The sequence below is a fragment of the Chelonoidis abingdonii genome, chromosome 2 (assembly GCF_003597395.2).
Source record: "Chelonoidis abingdonii isolate Lonesome George chromosome 2, CheloAbing_2.0, whole genome shotgun sequence".
Lineage (NCBI taxonomy): Eukaryota > Metazoa > Chordata > Testudines > Testudinidae > Chelonoidis > Chelonoidis abingdonii.
The window spans coordinates 70432194-70450530 of record NC_133770.1 but is presented as its reverse complement, the minus strand read 5'-3'; the positions used below and the strand labels follow the sequence as shown (position 1 = coordinate 70450530).

Here is an 18337-nt window from a genome sequence, read left to right as displayed (position 1 = left end):
TTTAAGCATGTTCATGAAGTTCCGATTCTAAAACCTGCTCTGCACAGATGCACCTCTGTACACATGCAAAGCCCCATCAGTCCATGAGAGTCTGCACAGGCTGACAGAGCCCACATTTAATGTCCAATTTCAAGATCAAGGCCTAATGCATTTTTGTGGTCATAAATTATCTGCCATTTTGTGGAAAGATTCATGCACAACATCAAAGGTATTTTCCTATCTGTTAAATCTTGGATCTGAAGTATGCACATACCCTTTTCTTATGTCAGGGCAGGGGAGGCAACGTAATGCTCGTGAGCTGATTTTCAGTGGCATTCACACTGTGCCTGCGTCCTGGTCACTGGTCTGGGGGACTCTGCATTTTAATTTAATTTTAAGGTCTTTAAAATGTTTAAGCAGCTTCATTTATTTACTTTACATACAACAATAGTTGAGTTATATATTATAGACTTAGAGAGAGAGACCTTCTAAAAACATTGGCACACCATTTCTGAAAGTTGATGACCCCCGTGTTAGAGCATGGAAATATATCGTCTCTATGAGCAATAGCTGATGAGTTCAGAAAAGAGGTTTGAGGACATTTATTTCATGGGTTTTGTTTCACTGCATAAATGTGCACCTGTAGTACCACTGCATATTTTTGTATTTCAGAAAAAAATAAATCAGAAAATACAGCAGTGAAATGTCTTTTCTTTCAAGGAAAAAAAACAGATAGGCTGCTAATGTTTTGCATATTTGTCTGATGTGAGGCCATTGTCAGTACATCAGCATTTGACACCAGCTGAATCGGCAAAATGACTGCTTTTCCATTCGTATGATTTGTTTCTGCTTTAAAACCAGATATGTCCAGTATTATTATTATTATGATTGCATGCCCAAAAGTGTGCTGGATACTTTGCAGAAGTAAACGAGCCACAGGCCCGGCTCTGAAATGTTTACTTAGTATTTTTGTGATATCTGTTATACAACAAGATGTTCAGGAAGTTATATTTACTTCAACTAAATGGCTACTCTATAAGAAAAATTATTATGTAAAATAGAAGGGAAAATCAGTATCACCATTCCTGTGTTGGGACTCCATGTGGATGCAGAAGGTCAAACTAGATGATCAGATGGTCCCTTCTGGCCTAAAAGTCTGAGGACTAGGCAACGTCAGACATTACACTCCTAGGCATCACTTGGCTGGCAAGAAATTAAAACTTGATCGCAGACAGGCACAGTTAATCTACAGACCCCTGCCTCTGCCCATGAATAGTTACTGGGTCGAGGTAAACTGGATCTTTCTTTAATGGAAGAGCACCAGGGAAAAATCTATTTCATATTTCTGTGAGCACAGAATGACCAGTGTTCATCAAGACTGCAATAGTTGCCCCATCACCAGCAATAGGAAAGATCCTAACCAAGTTTTGGAAGAACAAAGGTTTCATTTTCTTAATTAGCCATCTGTTGTCCTAGGCAAATATGGTGTCCATTCCATTTACCGTTGGCGGTGATCATCATGAAAACCTTATAACGTCAGATGATTCTGAACCTGGACTTCCTTTATCCTGACATTTGTCTAGTCCCCAAGGATTCACTGATCTTGCATATTGTTAACAGTCAGAATGTACCCAACTATACTTCCTTCTCTTTATATTGTTTTATTTATCTTCAAATTTTGTTACATTTTGTTCTTATTTTGGAGTGTCTTATTCCCCACATATCATATTTTTACAAGTTCTGTGGTTCATCACTCCCTAATAGAGAATAGTCACTCTTCTGTCAAATGCTTATTTATTTCCAACTATTCAGAACCTGATCTTCGAGATGTTACAAACACTGAACTGTTGGAAAATTAGACCTTTTGTGTGCACCCACATCAGTTTTTCCGCACAGCGTTTATAAAGATCTTTAGTATGCATTCATATTACGGACTCATATAAGTTGAACATTCCATACAATTTAAAATAACTACATACAAAGGGAGACCATTTAACTGACTTCTTGATATAATGAGTTGGATTGAGCTGGTTCATTAAGTTAATCAAACAGGTGGTTTTTCTGAGACTGCCATTTTGTTCTCCAGTATGTTAAGATCTAGTCCTTCTGGTTGCTAAGAAAACCTTTAGAATGTTAGCTGAGTATAAATTGCCTGAGATGGGCTACAGACTGGAACAATAGTACTGAAAGATGTGAACTGCCCCTAATTCTATAACTCAACCATAGTTAAGATGGAGACTAGTTTACTATTTAGCAGCCCATCTGTCTAAGTGCTCTAAAATCCACATATTTACTTGGATTCTCTTGAAATTTGCTGTGCCTCATGGGAATCCAGGATAGTTGTCCAAATTTGAGATTGTTTAATCCAGTGGTTCATGAGTTACAGCCCCCTCTTTAAAACACAAAACAAAAAAAAGTGTAATCAAAATTTTACAGTTCTTTTAACTTCTGTTTGCACTCTTCTGAGGATCAAACTCTAGCTTGCTTTTTACCCAACAACTCAGAATAGATCTCAGCGAGTGCCTTGTGCCTGTTATTCCTTTTGAAGAAGCATTATTTTAAAAATTATTCAGGGTAAAATTTGGACCTACAACGTGGCTAGGGTCAAGATGCTTGCACATATGTAGCAGGACTGAGGCTTGTTGAAAGCTCGAGTGTTTGCAGATAGCTGGATATCAGAATAAGTTGGTATGCCAAGTAAGATGGCTACTTGAACCTGAGCAGTACCATGTGCATCCTACCTGTGGCTGCTTTCTGAGAATGTGTTTTGTGCACGTTAGTTGCTCTCTGGATGCGTTCTGCAGAACTTGCTTCTGTAAATTTTGCCCTGTGAACAAAGTTTCTGGTTTAAGAGTCAATACATCGGAGTTCTCCAAAATCCACATGCATACTCCAATTTTACTTTAGAAGTATCATCAAGTAAAATAACATTAATTAAATCGAAGGAAGATGAAGGACACTAGACCACAGCAGCATTAAGGTAATGTAGTCATGCCATATTCTCCTCACCCATTTTCTGAACCAATGGGATTGAATGTGACCAAACCAAAGCACGTAGCTGTACCTCTCATCCCATTCAGCATGGTCAAAGTGGTTGCTGAGCATCAGGAAAGTATCCATAATGGAAAACTCTGTTTGAAGGACAGGTTGACATTGACTGTAATGCCAGGATACTGTGATCAGTCAAAACAGTAATTTGTTTATCTTGAAAAATAAACACAGAAAACAAATTTCAGCATTCTAAAATAACAAACCCCAGATAATATTTTCCCCACAAAATGCTATAAAATAATCAAGTAGTGCAGAAACTGTGAGAACATTGAAAAACGGTGCTCTAACCCCAAAGACAGAATCTTTTAGACCTCTATTAAAATGGAAATGCTGGTGTCTCCTTAACTGTGCCCTGCAACTTTAATCCTACCTTCTTGGAGTGATCTCCCAGCTTGCATTGACAGACATCATAGCACTCTGTCCTTCCAGATGGAGCACTTTGGGATGCAGCATAAGGATATAGCAGGAGAAACTGTCAGACCTTGTCCTTGCTAAGGCAAAAGTCACATTTAGAGCAGACTGAATAAGCATCATCCCGCCTATTCTTGACTGCCCCAGAGTTCCTAAATGGCACTACCTGTTGACCTTTGTGCAAAGGATTCCCTCTGGAACATTATGTATCTCTGACCTGTAGTGCACTGATATCAAGTGTGCTACCAGATTTCTCTGAATCCCCATAGCAAGAATAGACTATTGTGTTTCTTTACTTATACAACACACACAAATGAGTGGTCCCCGATCCCTTTGAGAGCAGATGCACCTCTCCTTATATCACAGTGTGATCTGTGGCAAACTGCTACAAAGTAATCCCTGCACCAGTCAATACAGCTGTCCCTAGCACAGTGAAGGGAAGTTGGAGTGCATAAAAAAAAGAGCGAATACAGTTCTGTGGGACTCAACATTCCCATATAAAATGGCATATATACACCTCTACCCCGATATAACGCTGTCCGTGGGAGCCAAAAAATCTTACTGCATTATGGGTGAAACTGCGTTACAGCGAACTTGCTTTGATCCGCCAGAGTGGCAGCTCTCCCCTCCCCACCCCCGGAGCACTGCTTTACCGTTTTATATCCAAATTCATGTTATATTGGGTTGAGTTATATCGAGATAGAGGTGTACTTAGTTATCCCTCATGTCTGCTTATCATCGGACAGGCTGGGCTAAAACATTTTTTAGAAGTTCTCTATATAAGTCTAGATAATATATAACCAAACTACTGTTATATGTAAAGTAAACAATGTTTTCAAAATGTTTTAGAAACTTTATTTAAAATTAAATTAAAATGCAGATCTTATCAGTTTAGTGTGATCCTTGCCCTTGCTTTTCATTGCTGAATTTTCCAATGTCTAGCATGTATTTGTATACTTTAAGCTGCACACAGGCTTCTGAGTGATCAGTTGTTAACCAGCTGGCAGGAGGTTAGCGGCTGGAACCCTGGGTTGGCAGCTGAGGTGAGTGGAGCTGGAAGCTGGTAGGGCTGAGCAGGGCCGGAGGCCTGGACCATGTCTGGGCGGGGGCCTGCGCTGGAACTCCAACTGGAAACAAGGTGAGTGGGGCTGCTGTGGGGACCCTGGTTGTCAAAGGGCCAGCAGCCAGAACCCCAGAGCAGTGACTGAGCAGCTCAGCCTGCCGCCCCTCTGGGGTTCCGGCCACTGGCTTCTGCCAGCCAGGTTCTCAGCCCACTGCCGGCCTGGGGTTCCTTCACCCAGGCCAGCAGCCGGCACTGAGTGGGGCCGGGAGCGGGGACCCCTGCTGGCAAGGGGCCAGCAGCAGGAACCCCATAGCATCTCAGCCTGCCGCTGCTCTGGGGTTCCGGCTGCCGGCTCCTGCCAGCCGGAGTCTCAGCCCACTGCCAGCTTGAGGTTTTTCATAGATTCTAGGACTGGAAGGGACCTCGAGAAGTCATCGAGTCCAGTCCCCTGCCCTCATGGCAGGACCAAATACTGTCTAGACCATCCCTGATAGACATTTATCTGACCTACTCTTAAATATCTCCAAAGATGGAGATTCCAAAACCTTCCTAGGCAATTTATTCCAGTGTTTAACCACCCTGACAGTTAGGAACTTTTTCCTAATGTCCAGCCTAAACCTCCCTTGCTGCAGTTTAAGCCCATTGCTTCTTGTTCTATCCTTAGAGGCTAAGGTGAACAAGTTTTCTCTTCCTCCTGATGACATCCTTTTAGATACCTGAAAACTGCTATCATGTCCCTTCTCAGTCTTCTCTTTTCCAGACTAAATAAACCCAATTCTTTCAGCCTTCCTTCATAGGTCATGTTCTCAAGACCTTTAATCATTCTTGTTGCTCTTCTCTGGACCCTCTCCAGTTTCGCCACATCTTTCTTGAAATGCAGTGCCCAGAACTGGACACAATACTCCAGTTGAGATCTAACCAGCGCAGAGTAGAGCGAAAGAATGACTTCTTGTGTCTTGCTCACAACACACCTGTCCTTCACCCAGGCCAGCAGCAGGCGCTAAGTGGGACCAGCAGTGGGACCCCGGCTGGCAGGAGCCGGCAGCGGAAACCCCAGAGCAGTGGCAGGCTGAGCAACTCAGCCTGCTGCCACATGCCATCAAATATTGGCTAACGTGCTGTAGGTTGCCAACCCCTGTTCTAGAGCATCCAGTGTCACTACTGTTACTCTAATAGGTATGTTGATGAAAAGCCCTGGTGCACAACCAAAGGAAATTCACACACAAACATGCTTGTGAGTCAGATTTAATAGCCCTGGTGCTAACTTTTTCTCAGAAGGAAAGAGATGTGCATCTGGTGTTACCTCTTTGTCAGGAAGGCCTGTATGCTTCGAAACACAAGTAACAGTGTGTCCAGACAACACAGAATTGTTAACCTGTATTTATTCTGATACAGCTACCTACAGAAGGTCTGCCAAGTTGAATTAATCAAGGCTCTCCTTCTTGAAGATGAGGTTTAGTATGTCTTTCAGAAGGTTCCAGCTGGTTTTGTAAAAAGGCTGCTAAAGAGATAAAGGACATCACAGAAACCATCAAAGTGTTTAGAGAATGGTGTGTCTACTTTCCTCTGGAGCCATTGAGACAGATCACTATCACTCAAATAAGGCAGTTTTCATAAAGACAAGATGCTGCATTCCGTAGTGAACAGAATTTCCAGAAACCATAAACCACACAACAAAAACCATCTCTGACAGTTTAATATTATCTATATTTTCTCATGCTGAAGAATGCTCAACATCTGGCAGTTTTTCTCTTTTTGCTTTTTTTCAGGTACTGATCATCGGAAAACTTTTTGTCTCCTTGTTTAATATTTAGGATACAGGTTGCAATTCTTTCTACAGCTTATCTAATTGTTATTTAATTCTGCATTTTGCAGCTCCTATTCAGCATGCTTGGGAAGGCTGTAAAATATGTAAACACAAGTAAATTTGCCCTTTCAGGAAAATTCAAACATATTTTGCAAGCAGTCGTAAAAATGTAAAAATATTTCCAGTTTGTAGACTAACGAATTCTTGTCCCACTCGTATAATGATGTCCTGCAGAAACTTTTGCTCTTTGTCCCAGAATCCTGCTTTCAAATGAATGTTGTCCTTTAAACTAAACTGAATAGGAAAACAGATGAAATTAAAACTTGCAGGCCTTATGTTTAAAGTCTTTTACTAGTCAAACCAGTGCTGCTAGTTCAGACAAAATCCAGATAAGAAAAAGTTTTATAGCGTGAGTTTAACTTTATTTATTTCACTGCATTGAATTCTTATCTGCCTCCCCAAATTTTTTCAACAATGTTCAACTCTTCTCCCAAGGTGGTTCGTCCTTGCCTTTTTATGCACACTTCCCAGATGATTCTCTCTAAGTCAAGGGGAGTTCGATTGGGCTATAAAGTAGGAAGCTTTTAAAAAAAATCTATTCTGAAGGAGTTTCATTTGAATTAGACTGGAAATGGTAAAAGTAATAGCCACTCTTTATAACTTTAAGATTATGTACAGTTGCAGCTTTGTTTGACAAATTGTATCATATAATGAAAACAATTCAGTACAAGGACCAACCATTATAGAAAGGCTAACAAATTGCTCATTCCAAGTACTAATACCAGATTTCCCGGTATTCAAAGATGGTCATGATGGGTTATTTTATGCATCAGAGAAATATTTACCATAAGGAAAAATCTTTCCTTTTCTTTTTCCTATAGCTGCCTTCTCAGCTAGAGGATTAGCTCCCTCCTGGACAGAACAGCCAAAAAAAAGCCTGTGGCAGACATCTGCCAGACCATCTTTCTGGATATCTTTCATTATATTTCAAAAGACTGTACAAGTGCCATAGCATGCTACTGTGCTTGGTTATCCCTAAGACTGTCCTTTCTGCCTCTTGTCACAGACATTTCTAGATTTTTCCCTCATCTGGGATATGCCATCCTCTCATGTGTAGTAACACAGAGAATAAGAGGAACCAGGAAGCAAGATTATCTCTGAGTTAGTTGTTTCTCCTTTCTGGAACAAAACTTCTGTATTACAATATACTATATACTTTCCTCCATATTGGGGAGATCCTTCTTTTTCAGTACTTATTTTTATCCTTGAGAAAAGTTAGCTTTTCCACAATACACTAGGTTTATTTCTGTTACTTGCTGGTGGGTCTTAGAGGCATTCCAAAACTTTGCAAGTCTCTCTAGAAACTATTTCAGCTTATTTTTCACAAAAGAAGATAGGATCAATTCTTGTTTTTTACCTTTTTCCTATCTACTGAATTTGAAATTTTTTTCCCTGAGGAAAGTTTGTAGTCATTGTCCAGACAAAAGTATAGTGTATTTCTACTATTGTGTTTAGTTTTTAACCTGTTCCATATTTGGCAGAGTTTCACTTTATACTTCTTTTCTTTGCATGATTTTACCTTTCTTGCTTTTGCCTTTGAAATGTTATTTTATTTGACTGCTACTTCAGTTTCCCAAGAAATTCTTCATAGGCAGTAGTGTTGTTTAGTGGGTAAATAAGAGGATTGTGAGACCGAACTCCTAGGTTTTGTTCCTGGCTATCCCGTTGGTTTGCTGTGTGGTCTCAGGGAAGTCATATAATCCTTCTCTGTTAACCCTTCTTTTAAACACTTATTAGAGTACTTTTTTACTGTGCCTCATTGGCATATCTTAGTTGATATTACAGTTCGTCTGAAGTCTGTTGATGATGTATATTTCATGGCAAAGGCAAATTGATAAGAGGGTTTTGAAAAAAAGTAAATCCATGCTACCACAATGACCAGCTGAGATGGAAATTGGATAGTTCTTGTAATGGGGACATGGACTTTGGCATTTCCTCCCGATGTTACTCCTGATCAACCCTCTTTTTATGGAAATGTTACTATCACCTACCCTGATATGATAATGAATTCTAATGGATTGGTCTTGATAAGCAGAGCAGGTAAGAAATATGGTGATACTTCTCTGGACAGTAGGGAGAGGCTGTCAGGTTGACCAGGGAATTATCACAGAGGGACTAGATTTGTAGGTATGTAAGAGGTTCTTTTCTTCTGCTTGTAGGTTAAGGGGAATATGCCTCATTGGGATTTACAAAGTTTTCAGATGAGGTTTGCTAGGCAAACCATTTCTTTTGTTTCAATATCATTTTCTCTCTACTTTTAATAAATCTTTTTTAAGAAGACCACAGTTGTATAGGCTTACTCACATACTTGGCCCCAAAGAAATGTGAACCCGTCAGTCTCTCTAAGGAGAGAAGCTGAAGGAAATTTCAACAACCTAACTTTTTATTCAGAGTCTTCGTCAGACGGGGCCTGGGCAGAGATGGTCTCTCCCATAAAGATGTCTTGCAAAAGACTGGAGGCAATTGAGTACAAGGGGAGAGCCTAATGACCATGGAGAGGATGTGAGTGAGTGTGGGGTGGGGGATGAATGACAAAGGCACTTCCAGATCCATGTATGACAGGCCCTATACTATATAAATGAAAAGTATTTATACTGCTGAAGAGCCTACCTTTCTATTCTATTCTAGATCAGTTTTTATATGGCTCTCATCACAGTAATGTCTAAGCACCTTCCAATAGCGCACATCTGTCATGTGTTGTTTGTTCTCTCATCCTTTCCCCAGAGGAAGAAGCATGTGCAGTGACCTGTCTTTTGATAGGGTTTTTGTGTTGAAGACCCAAATGTACCTTTTTCTATGCAGTTACATTGGAGAAGGCAAGGTCAGAGAAATGTGCCTTACACTTGGCGTAGAAATAAGTGAGGTCTGTGATGGTCCTTAGTTCCTGGGAGATTTCATTCCACAGTCTCAGGCTGCCTTTGGAGAAAGTTTTTTCTCAGTGAGTTGAGCTTTATTCTTCCCTTGAGATAAGGTTTGATTTTGAAATTTAGCTTGCCTTTTTTTTTATAATGCTTCCAATGAAATTTAAAGCTTTACTGTAATTCTCTTATAGTTAGAAATACCAGTTTTATCAGTGTTTGAATCTTTATCATTTAAATAAATTTGAGGTTTTTTTCTATTTACTCATTTTCTCCTTAAAAAACAAACAAACAAACAAAAAGCTGAGGGGGGAAAAAGGAGCATAAAAATTTATCTCCAAGTCTCCAAGAAAGAAAGAGAAGATATTTAATACCTTTTAAATTACAAAATAGAAGACAGGCTGGCATGTTAAAATGGAAATACTTTAGTTTAAATGTCTATACTTTATAGAAGCATTTAGAATTTACTATCCATTTTCAGCATTTTTATTTCCTCTAATAAAATAAAAAGTATCCTAATCATAACTGCTGTACAATGTGTTTAAATCTGATTTAAAGATGATAATTTGATTGGTTATATAATATGTGGTAGTTGCATTATACTCGGCTGAAAGAACTCTGCCTGAGACTATTGTACTTGTGTTCATTATGCTAGCTTTGTGACTTCAAGAAGAAAAAACAGGTATCTGAATGTGAGCAAGAAAAACAAAAGGATTGAAAAAGAACAGGCAGAACAGATAAAGAATGAGTAGGATAAGTGAGTGCTTTACAAATGAAAGCAGATGTATGAAATTACAAGCTGTCGGATCAGCAATGGAAATGAAGATGATAAAGTGGTTCCCTACGCAGATTATAATTATTCATTTTGCCCAGTCCTGCATCTTTTCCCCAGGATTCTCTTGGGGGGAGGGAGGGTACAGGAGGAGATGAGGTTTACTCACATGAAAGAAAAAAAATCAGATGGTAAGTCTGCATGGTCACAAAACAATAATTTATTTTGGCTTTTTTATTGTATCAGAATAACTTTGTATGTTCTGCAAGGATATTTTCTCACTTAGGATTCTGACTGGTAAAGTTCTCAAAACAGTAAAGTTTCTTTACAATTTATTTACAGTTAATGTTGTTGGAGGCAGTCTGTATGGTGCACGGCAGAAGCATCATTAATAGGCACTGCTTTGACAGCTGTAGCAGATGGATTGCCTGAATTTAAATAGAGCAAAAGAAATGAAGTAGTTTACATAGACCTGCCTGAAAAGATGTGTTTAATAATTGCACTCATAATTAGGTTGATTTGCCAAAAACGAGAGAGAGCAAGCAAACAACTACATGGTGTACTTAGGTTAGAATGGAAATGTACACATCTATTTACAATGAGAGATGAACTTCAGGCAGAGAAAAATCTGTTCAAGTCACAAAATTCTAAGAGGTATGTTAAAAGTATTTAAAAGTAAAAGCAAGAATTCAGAATCCTTGGCTGTTGCTCAAGATTTTCAGGCATTTCTCTGGGATTCTCCAACAGGTAAATGTAGGAACATGAACAGCAGAGACCCAAATATTACACAGGCTAATGTTAAATGAGGTCTTATCAAAAATAGAATTGCAATTAATCTAAAGAGAACAAAAAGTGATAGATGACTGTTTAATAATATCTATTTGAAGAGCATACAGAGTATTTTAGTAAAAAATAGTTGTGAGGGAAAGTGTTTCTTCATGAAAGAGAACATAACTAATTGCATAGTAAATCTTGGGGTGCTCCACTGAAGTCAATGGGAGCTTTAAATTGATGTCCATGGGCACAGAGTCAAGCCCACACAACACATAAGGCTTGATTCTGTAACATCTTCCTTGTGTTAAGCAAAACTTGAGTTCAGAGGGTCTGTTTGTACTCATCATGAGGACGTGCTGCGAAATCTGCCCATGATCGGTGTGTAGAAAAAAATGTTACCTTTAGATGACCAAAATATGTGTGTGTATATTCCCTCTTTTTATTTTTATTAATTTTTATTTTTTAGTGATCTCAAGTAATTATCAGACCTGTTTGGGACTTCTGATGCATTATCCACCAATAGGAGATATACACTCACTCATCCTAAGAGCACTGTTTCTCAGAGATCCAAAGGTAAGATACCCATTGCTAAATATTACCAGTACTGGAAATAAACTTCTTTAATAAAATATTCCAAGTGCTACAAAATGAGACACAGTATCTTACATTGCGGGAGGAGAGGGGCAGGGAAGGGAAGGGAAACGGGGACATTCTTCCTTATTGACTACTCATGGGGAGAATTGTCTGGTGAAATTAGATTATGGTTCCTCCAGGTTTTAAGTGGTCATCTTCATCTTCTGCCCTTGTGCTAAGCAAACAGCTCCAGAAAGTCAAATAACTACCCAGTAAAGGTTTTCCCCACTTGTTAGTAGTTCATACTAGTCAGTAGTTCATATTCTTCACAGAGGACCACATGCCAAAGTATACCTACAGGGCTATGGTAAAATATATTTATATTTAAAGTGTAGGGTAATGTAAACTGTCTAGAAGTCTTAGCACAATTTCCTAGTAGACTTTTATACATGTGATTTATTAATTGTGCAAGCTAACCATAGCTGCGCCTAGGGGGTCAATAGCATCCAAATGTAGTAGGATGTCATTTTTTAATTAAAAATGAGATCCACTCGTAGTCTTCAAAGTTTCACGCAGATTTTATTTACACTTGTTAAAGTATGTTCTTGTTTTACTAATGTAATGTTTCTGACATCAGTAAAATTACTGATCTACAAGTTTTTTAAAAAAAGAACACTCTGCAGCTTTAGAGCTAACCTTATATTTAAAATAAAGTATTTGATTTAATGCTGTGGATGACAGTCTTCTCAGTATCTGGATCCTTAGCAGTTCTCAGAAGTTGTGCTGCGAGCTTTAGGATTGTCTGAGCATGTCACATCACTAGGCTGCCAATGGACAGTCTAAGATAGCTTCCTTCAAGTCACCTCTGAATAGAAGAATTTCTGCACTTTTATCAGTTGGTGACTATCTTCTGCAAAATGTCATTCGATTCTGACATGTATTCTTTTATAGATTAAGAAAAGTTGTCTCCCTGTTTCTGTGTCAGTTTTCTGCAGAAATCTGTGTCCTCACAGCTGCTTGCCTCATTCCTCTTGTGCATAGATTTCTTTCAAGATGAGAAATAAAATCCGTCATCTCCCTTATGCTTAAGAAAGTTTGTAATATTAAGTTTGTTTTTTTAAGATTTAGGCAGCAGACTGTGAAATCAAACTATTCAGCATTTACATACTTGCCTTCTCTTTTCAAAACAAAGCAGAAATATTTTTAAAGGGAAGATGTTGAGGGGAGGGGGAAGAAATTGTGCTAAGCCATCAAACTGAATCTGGCACATGTTTAATTCAGCAAAAAGAATATGTTGGTACGTGAGACTAATTTAATAATTAAAAATTCTCAAGCTGCCCTGTGTGTCAGCTCAGGCAATGTGTGTATAGATCTTCCTACTAGCAGATGGGGCCAACCTCCCACTCCCTGACTTCTTGCTCAATTTTTTTCCTGTCTCCAGCAGATGGAAGCTGACAAGCTAAAGACAAGGTCCACCCATTCTGAGCCTCATGAGACTTCAGTTTCTTGCTATACATCCTCATGCGTGCTTTTGAGGTGGTGGTGTGTAGGGTGCACGTACCTCTGCGTTGGAGTGAAAAGCAGGCTGTGTCCATCCTGCAGTATTTAGCTCCATGTCACATTGAAAGGATCTGGCAAAGGGAAGCAGCAGGGAAAGGCTCCAACAGCGGGGAGATTCCAGCAGAGGGGAAAGGCTCTGGCATCTTTCCTTGCTGTGTAGGAAGGCTCCAGCAGTGGGGAAGCAACGTGACCCTACACTGCTAAAAACAGTAGTGTAGACGTGGGAGGCACTGCTTGAGTATGTAGAGAGCTATGTAAGGTGTAGACCTTAAGATTCTGACATTCTTTACTCACCGTCTAAACTGTGCCTAACCGTGCCTCACTGTCTACACTGCTCTTTATACCCATGCTAGGGGGGCATGCAGTATATGTACTCTTCATGCCGCTGTAAGTGTAGAAATAGCCTAAGATAGGTCTGGACATATTTCTTACCTTACCTTTCAAGTAGTCCTCTGTTCTGTGAGAAGAGCCTGCATGAAAATGAGCCTTTCATCCCTAATTGTATTACCATGCGGATAAGGATAATTAAGACCATTCCCCATTTTCCACGCAAGATGATTTCCCCCAGTACTTGTCACAAAGGGATCCTCCTTTTTTTGTCTATCCTCACAAACACAAATGAAAAGTGCCTTCACATCCACTGTATGGCTGTGCTTGTCTAACTGAACAAAACTCTGGAAGTTAGAAAGCAGATCTTCCCAGAGATGATGATGATGATGGATTATTATTTTGATATATGCAATCTGGTGAAGCCAAGCCACAGCATTCTTATCAACAATGTTCAAGGCCCTAAGACCTCCAGAATGTTGAGTCATTTTGCAGTCCTCGGCAATGTGTGAGAATGAAGAGCCCTAAGAAGGACTTAGTAGCCTCTCAGATAACATTGGCTTGCTGGTTTCAAGACTGCAAAATGACTCATGAGAGAGGGGATATATACTCCCTTTACCTGTTCCTTATTTTCCCTAGACAAACTTTAAGGTTCATCTCTGTGTCCTTAAGCACATGTGAGTTAAACCCAGTTTCTAAATGAGTTGGGATTCGTTAGTAGTGGTTTGAATTCTGTGCTGTGGAAGACTTACATATTAAATATTGTATAAATCCATCATAATTGCCATGGAATGAAAGAAAAGAACGAAAAGAAAGGAGTTCTGTGGTTGTTACGCAAGGATGTATGCATCTATATCCGCAGCCTTTTGGATCACAGAAACTCCAGAAGTCTGTATGGGGCTGTGTGCTAGTACACATGGGAGAATTAAAATGTCCTCTCTGCTGCAGGTGTAACAATAGTTCGATTCTTCCTTTCTCCCTGAGGGGAGAGGCAAAGAGAGGCTAGAAAGTTTTACGGAGTAGTGTAACCTGGAAGCTATGACTAGCACATTCAATACTTGCTGACTTCTCTACCCCTTAAGGCTTTCCTGTGCACTTCTCATTAGGAACATTAGATGCAGAGGGCATATTACAGTGGTCCCCAACCTTTTCATCTGGCGGGCGCCAGACAAAGGACCGTGGCGGTGGTCGAGCAGCTGCTGAAATGCCACTGAATTTTGATGGCGACGCCTCTCAATGACGCTGCTTGTCAGCAGCAAGCAGCGTCATCGAGAGGCGTCGGCAACATTTTGGTGGATACTCGACCGCTGACCAGGACGTGGGCACATTTAGATGCCTCCACGAGCACCATGGCGCCCGCGGGCACCGCGTTGGGGACCCTGGCATATTAGGTTCAATGCAATTTGCCTCCCCTGAGCTAGGGCAGGTTCCCTGTAAGGTGTCTTCCGAGGCTTTCTATGGTTTTAATTGTGCTGTTCCATGGAGCTTCCACTGTACTGTATGGGCGATTGTTCATGGTCCAGTATGACTTGTTTCACATAGCAAGTGCGCTCAGTGTCTTGTAAGCATGTAAGGGAGACCTGGTCTCTATCCGTCGGAGCTTGAAATCTCAACTGGACAGGCAGTTAAGTTCAGAAGTGTAGTGGGAGGAGCAGGGTTTCAGCTTGAAAGCAGTGTACATACTTCATTAATATGTATTTCTTTGAGAAGTTATCCTTGAAAGATAGCTAAATGCCAAATAATCTCACTCTTGAGGAGTTTTTCTTGCGGTCTAGAAGAAACTGTAGAAAATATTATGTGGGGAAAAATCTTGCCATAGCCTCTGGGGAATGGAGTAGATGGACCTAACTAATGTGGCTTTTCCAGCTCTGGATCTATGATTTTGTAGTCAATCTGAATTTGCTTTTTCTTCATTGCATCCCATTCCTCCTCTTTATACCTCCTGGTATCAATGCCACGTCCTTCCTCTGTTGTCTTGTTGAGGATTGTTGGTAAGGTTTTGGCCTGATGGCCCCCTCACTTTTTGTTGACTGAAACTGATAACTGTCCTTAGTGGAAGAACCTGGAAGTGTTGGGGAAACAGAGCATACAGCTCTGTAATAGCCAACAAGTTAATGCAACTGCTTCTGAGGGGAAGCACAGAAGACTTCATATTTACAGAGCCACATTTGGGCCTGCATAGTGCCCAAAATGCATTTGATTATCCCCAGTTGGTAAGAAAATCTGGAATTCAAACTTGAAATTTGAAATCTGTGTTGTTGACCCCACTCAGGGGTACACTGGGAACTAGCTTAGCAAGATGCTTATTCCGAATTTCCAATTCTTCAGTAAGCAGTAATTCTTCTTCTCAATTATATCTATCAATGGGATTTCTATCTATTTAGGCTTTTTCAGAATAGAAAGTTATGTGAAAACTGACTTTATATGTAAAAGTGTGTGTGTGTGTGAAGTGAGAAAGTGGAGCAATAGTAAGAATTGTTCTTTTAATATACCCAAAGGAATTAATTGTAGGTGTGTCTCTGAATAGAATACCCCAAAAGTACCTAATTTTTTCCATTTTTTTTTCACATCACCACTGTTGGGTAGTGCTGTGAATTTTCAAAGCAAATACTGTTAGATGAAGAAGTAGAGATGTTGAGGGAGAGCAGTCAGAAGAATGTGAAGTGATTAAAAACATAGTTCTAACTAGAGTTGTTCAAATAAAAAAAAATTAAAAAACCCAATTAGAAATAAAAGTCATCGAAAATGTGAACATATTGTGTTCCTTAAATAACCAGATGTTCTCTCCCTCCTGAAGGCAGTCAGGGCTCGGAATAAAAGGTTTAAAACTATTGTTTTAAGTTGACTGTGAATTTTGCAAATCTGTTTTTACCCTTTAGCAAATAAAATTCTAATACAGCAACATAAGCAAAGTAATTTTCATCTTTGGGTATTCTTATTTATATGGTGTTGTGTGTTGAAGTGTTAACCTTATCACAGTGACTTATTACAAAACTAAAGCAGTACAGAGAACATTACCATTTTTGATTACATACTAAGAACCTGACAACCATCCTTTGTTCGAGAGCTTACAGTATTTATCCAAAATATTTCTGCAAAATAAAAGTTTGTCTGCAAACCTTTTAGCAGGAATGGTTGTATTACTTGCGAGCAAGCTAGTTAGAAATAATACAGTTTTATTCAACTCTGAAGTGTTACTACTCAATAACAGCCTATTAAAATATCATTTAAAATGTTATATTTGGCTGTTTAAAATGAACTCTTATTCTGTCACACAAAAAATTCTGGTTTGTCTGATTTTTTTTTCAACATAGTATTTTAAGAAATTTAGTAACATTTTAAAATAATGGTTTCATATATTAATGGTGAATTACAATGGAATCCCTGTACACATGGCATCTCAAACATGCTATATTAGTTAATCATAACTGATATTACAGTAACTACTTTAGAAAGTAAGCAGTAATATATGTTTTTAAGGTCATGATCCTACATTTAATAACCAGCTAGAGGAATTTTCATTTCAGCCTTCAAAACTCATCATGATCTGAGCAGTAAATGGCAGGAGAAAAAAATTACATTACTGAGATTGTGAACTGAGCTGTTTGTACATTATTTTCAGTTGAATTTTCTTCTTAAGTAGCAGCTGCCACATCTCAGAGTTTTCTCTGAGCTGGTTTCATGTGCCTGAAAGGCTGTTTAGCTTCACTTTCTTCTTCTTCAGATAAAATTCTTTTCTGTACACTCATTAGCTGAGGTGCTTCTGAATAGCTGGAACTATTCTTTGAAAGCTGCCGTTATTTCAGAATTGTTTGTTTCAATGTTTGTGAGAGGAGAGGAGCAGGTTTTCATTTGTTTTGTTGGTTAGCACTGTGTGCAATCTGTCATTAATTACCACTCTTTAATGACCAGATTGTGACCAATCAGGAGTTAGTCTCTTTCAGCATTTGGACATTAGCAACTCATTAATTAATATCTATTCAATAGGTGGAATTTTGATACCTAGTTTATAATGGCTAGTTTATCACTTTAGAGTAATTGCAGCTACAGTTGTCTCCCTCCTCCTCAAATAATTCTTTATAATGCTTATAATTTATTTTTAAATAATGTATGCTGTTCAGCCATGAGTCAGCTGACTCATTTCCAGGAGGCTGAAAACTGGGCATTGGCTAATTTTTTTAAGTGCTCTGTGCTGATGGGGAGGGAAGAGAGAAGGATTTGTAAACACTTGCGGAGAAGAATACCAGGAGTTTTCAGTGGCTCAAGTCCCAGCCCAGCTCAGCTTGCTTTTCTAATCCTCCTGATACAGTTACCTCACTAGCAGCTAAAGCCCGAAATCAATATTGAGGAGGCAGAAGGCCAGAAGTGAGACAGAAATGAGGTAGGCACTATGAGTGAACTTGTAGGAAGGGCAATCAGGTGGGAAGTGTGAGGTCACCAGTGCACTCGAAAGAGGGCAAGATGTTCTTGCCACTAAGCGACGGGTTTGAGGTAGAGTAAGAAGCCCTGTGTGATTGTGACAGAAAGGGAGGAAGATAGGAGGAAAAAAACTACTAATGGAGAAGAGGAAGTTAGGAGAAACTAAAGACAAATGAATTTATCTTTAACTTTTCAATGGTAGAACACGGAGAACCCTGATATTTGCCCTTAGTGTGTGAAGCATTAAAGTTCCATATATTTAACAAATGCATATACATTTTAAGGACCAAAAGTATGAAGGGTACTTCAGCCTCTAGCTTTATAGACACAGTAAATTCCTGCCACATTAAAGCAATTAGATGGTTAACTACCTGATTACAACTATCTTATTACATATGTAAATCTAAATACTGTTGTTTGCCTTCCCAGTTATACATGCTTGCAATTGACTGCCAGCCCCAAATAGGAGGACAATTTTAGGATCACATTTTGAAAACTATAAATATACGTTCATTTTAAAACACAATTGTCTTGAGTTTTCAAGTTCAACTCTTGTGTTGTCTTTCACTGTTAGAGCAAAGGTGATTCAGGCAGCTACCAATTTAATGAAACAGTGTTTGGAATATCCATATTGTCATAGGCCCGTATAAAAGTAATATATGCACAGTGAGTCAATAGTTACT

The 18337-nt window shown here is 39.3% G+C and overlaps 1 protein-coding gene across 7 annotated transcripts in view; it reads left to right on the top strand.

The window, feature by feature from the left end:
- Window positions 1–18337, top strand: part of TBC1D5 (TBC1 domain family member 5) — a 534167-nt gene that overhangs the window by 398671 nt on the left and 117159 nt on the right. For all 7 annotated transcript variants that reach the window (XM_075062444.1, XM_075062442.1, XM_075062441.1 and 4 more), the window contains one exon: window positions 11242–11348. In XM_075062444.1, the coding sequence (XP_074918545.1) occupies window positions 11242–11348 (107 nt within the window). The remainder of the gene's footprint in view (window positions 1–11241; window positions 11349–18337) is intronic.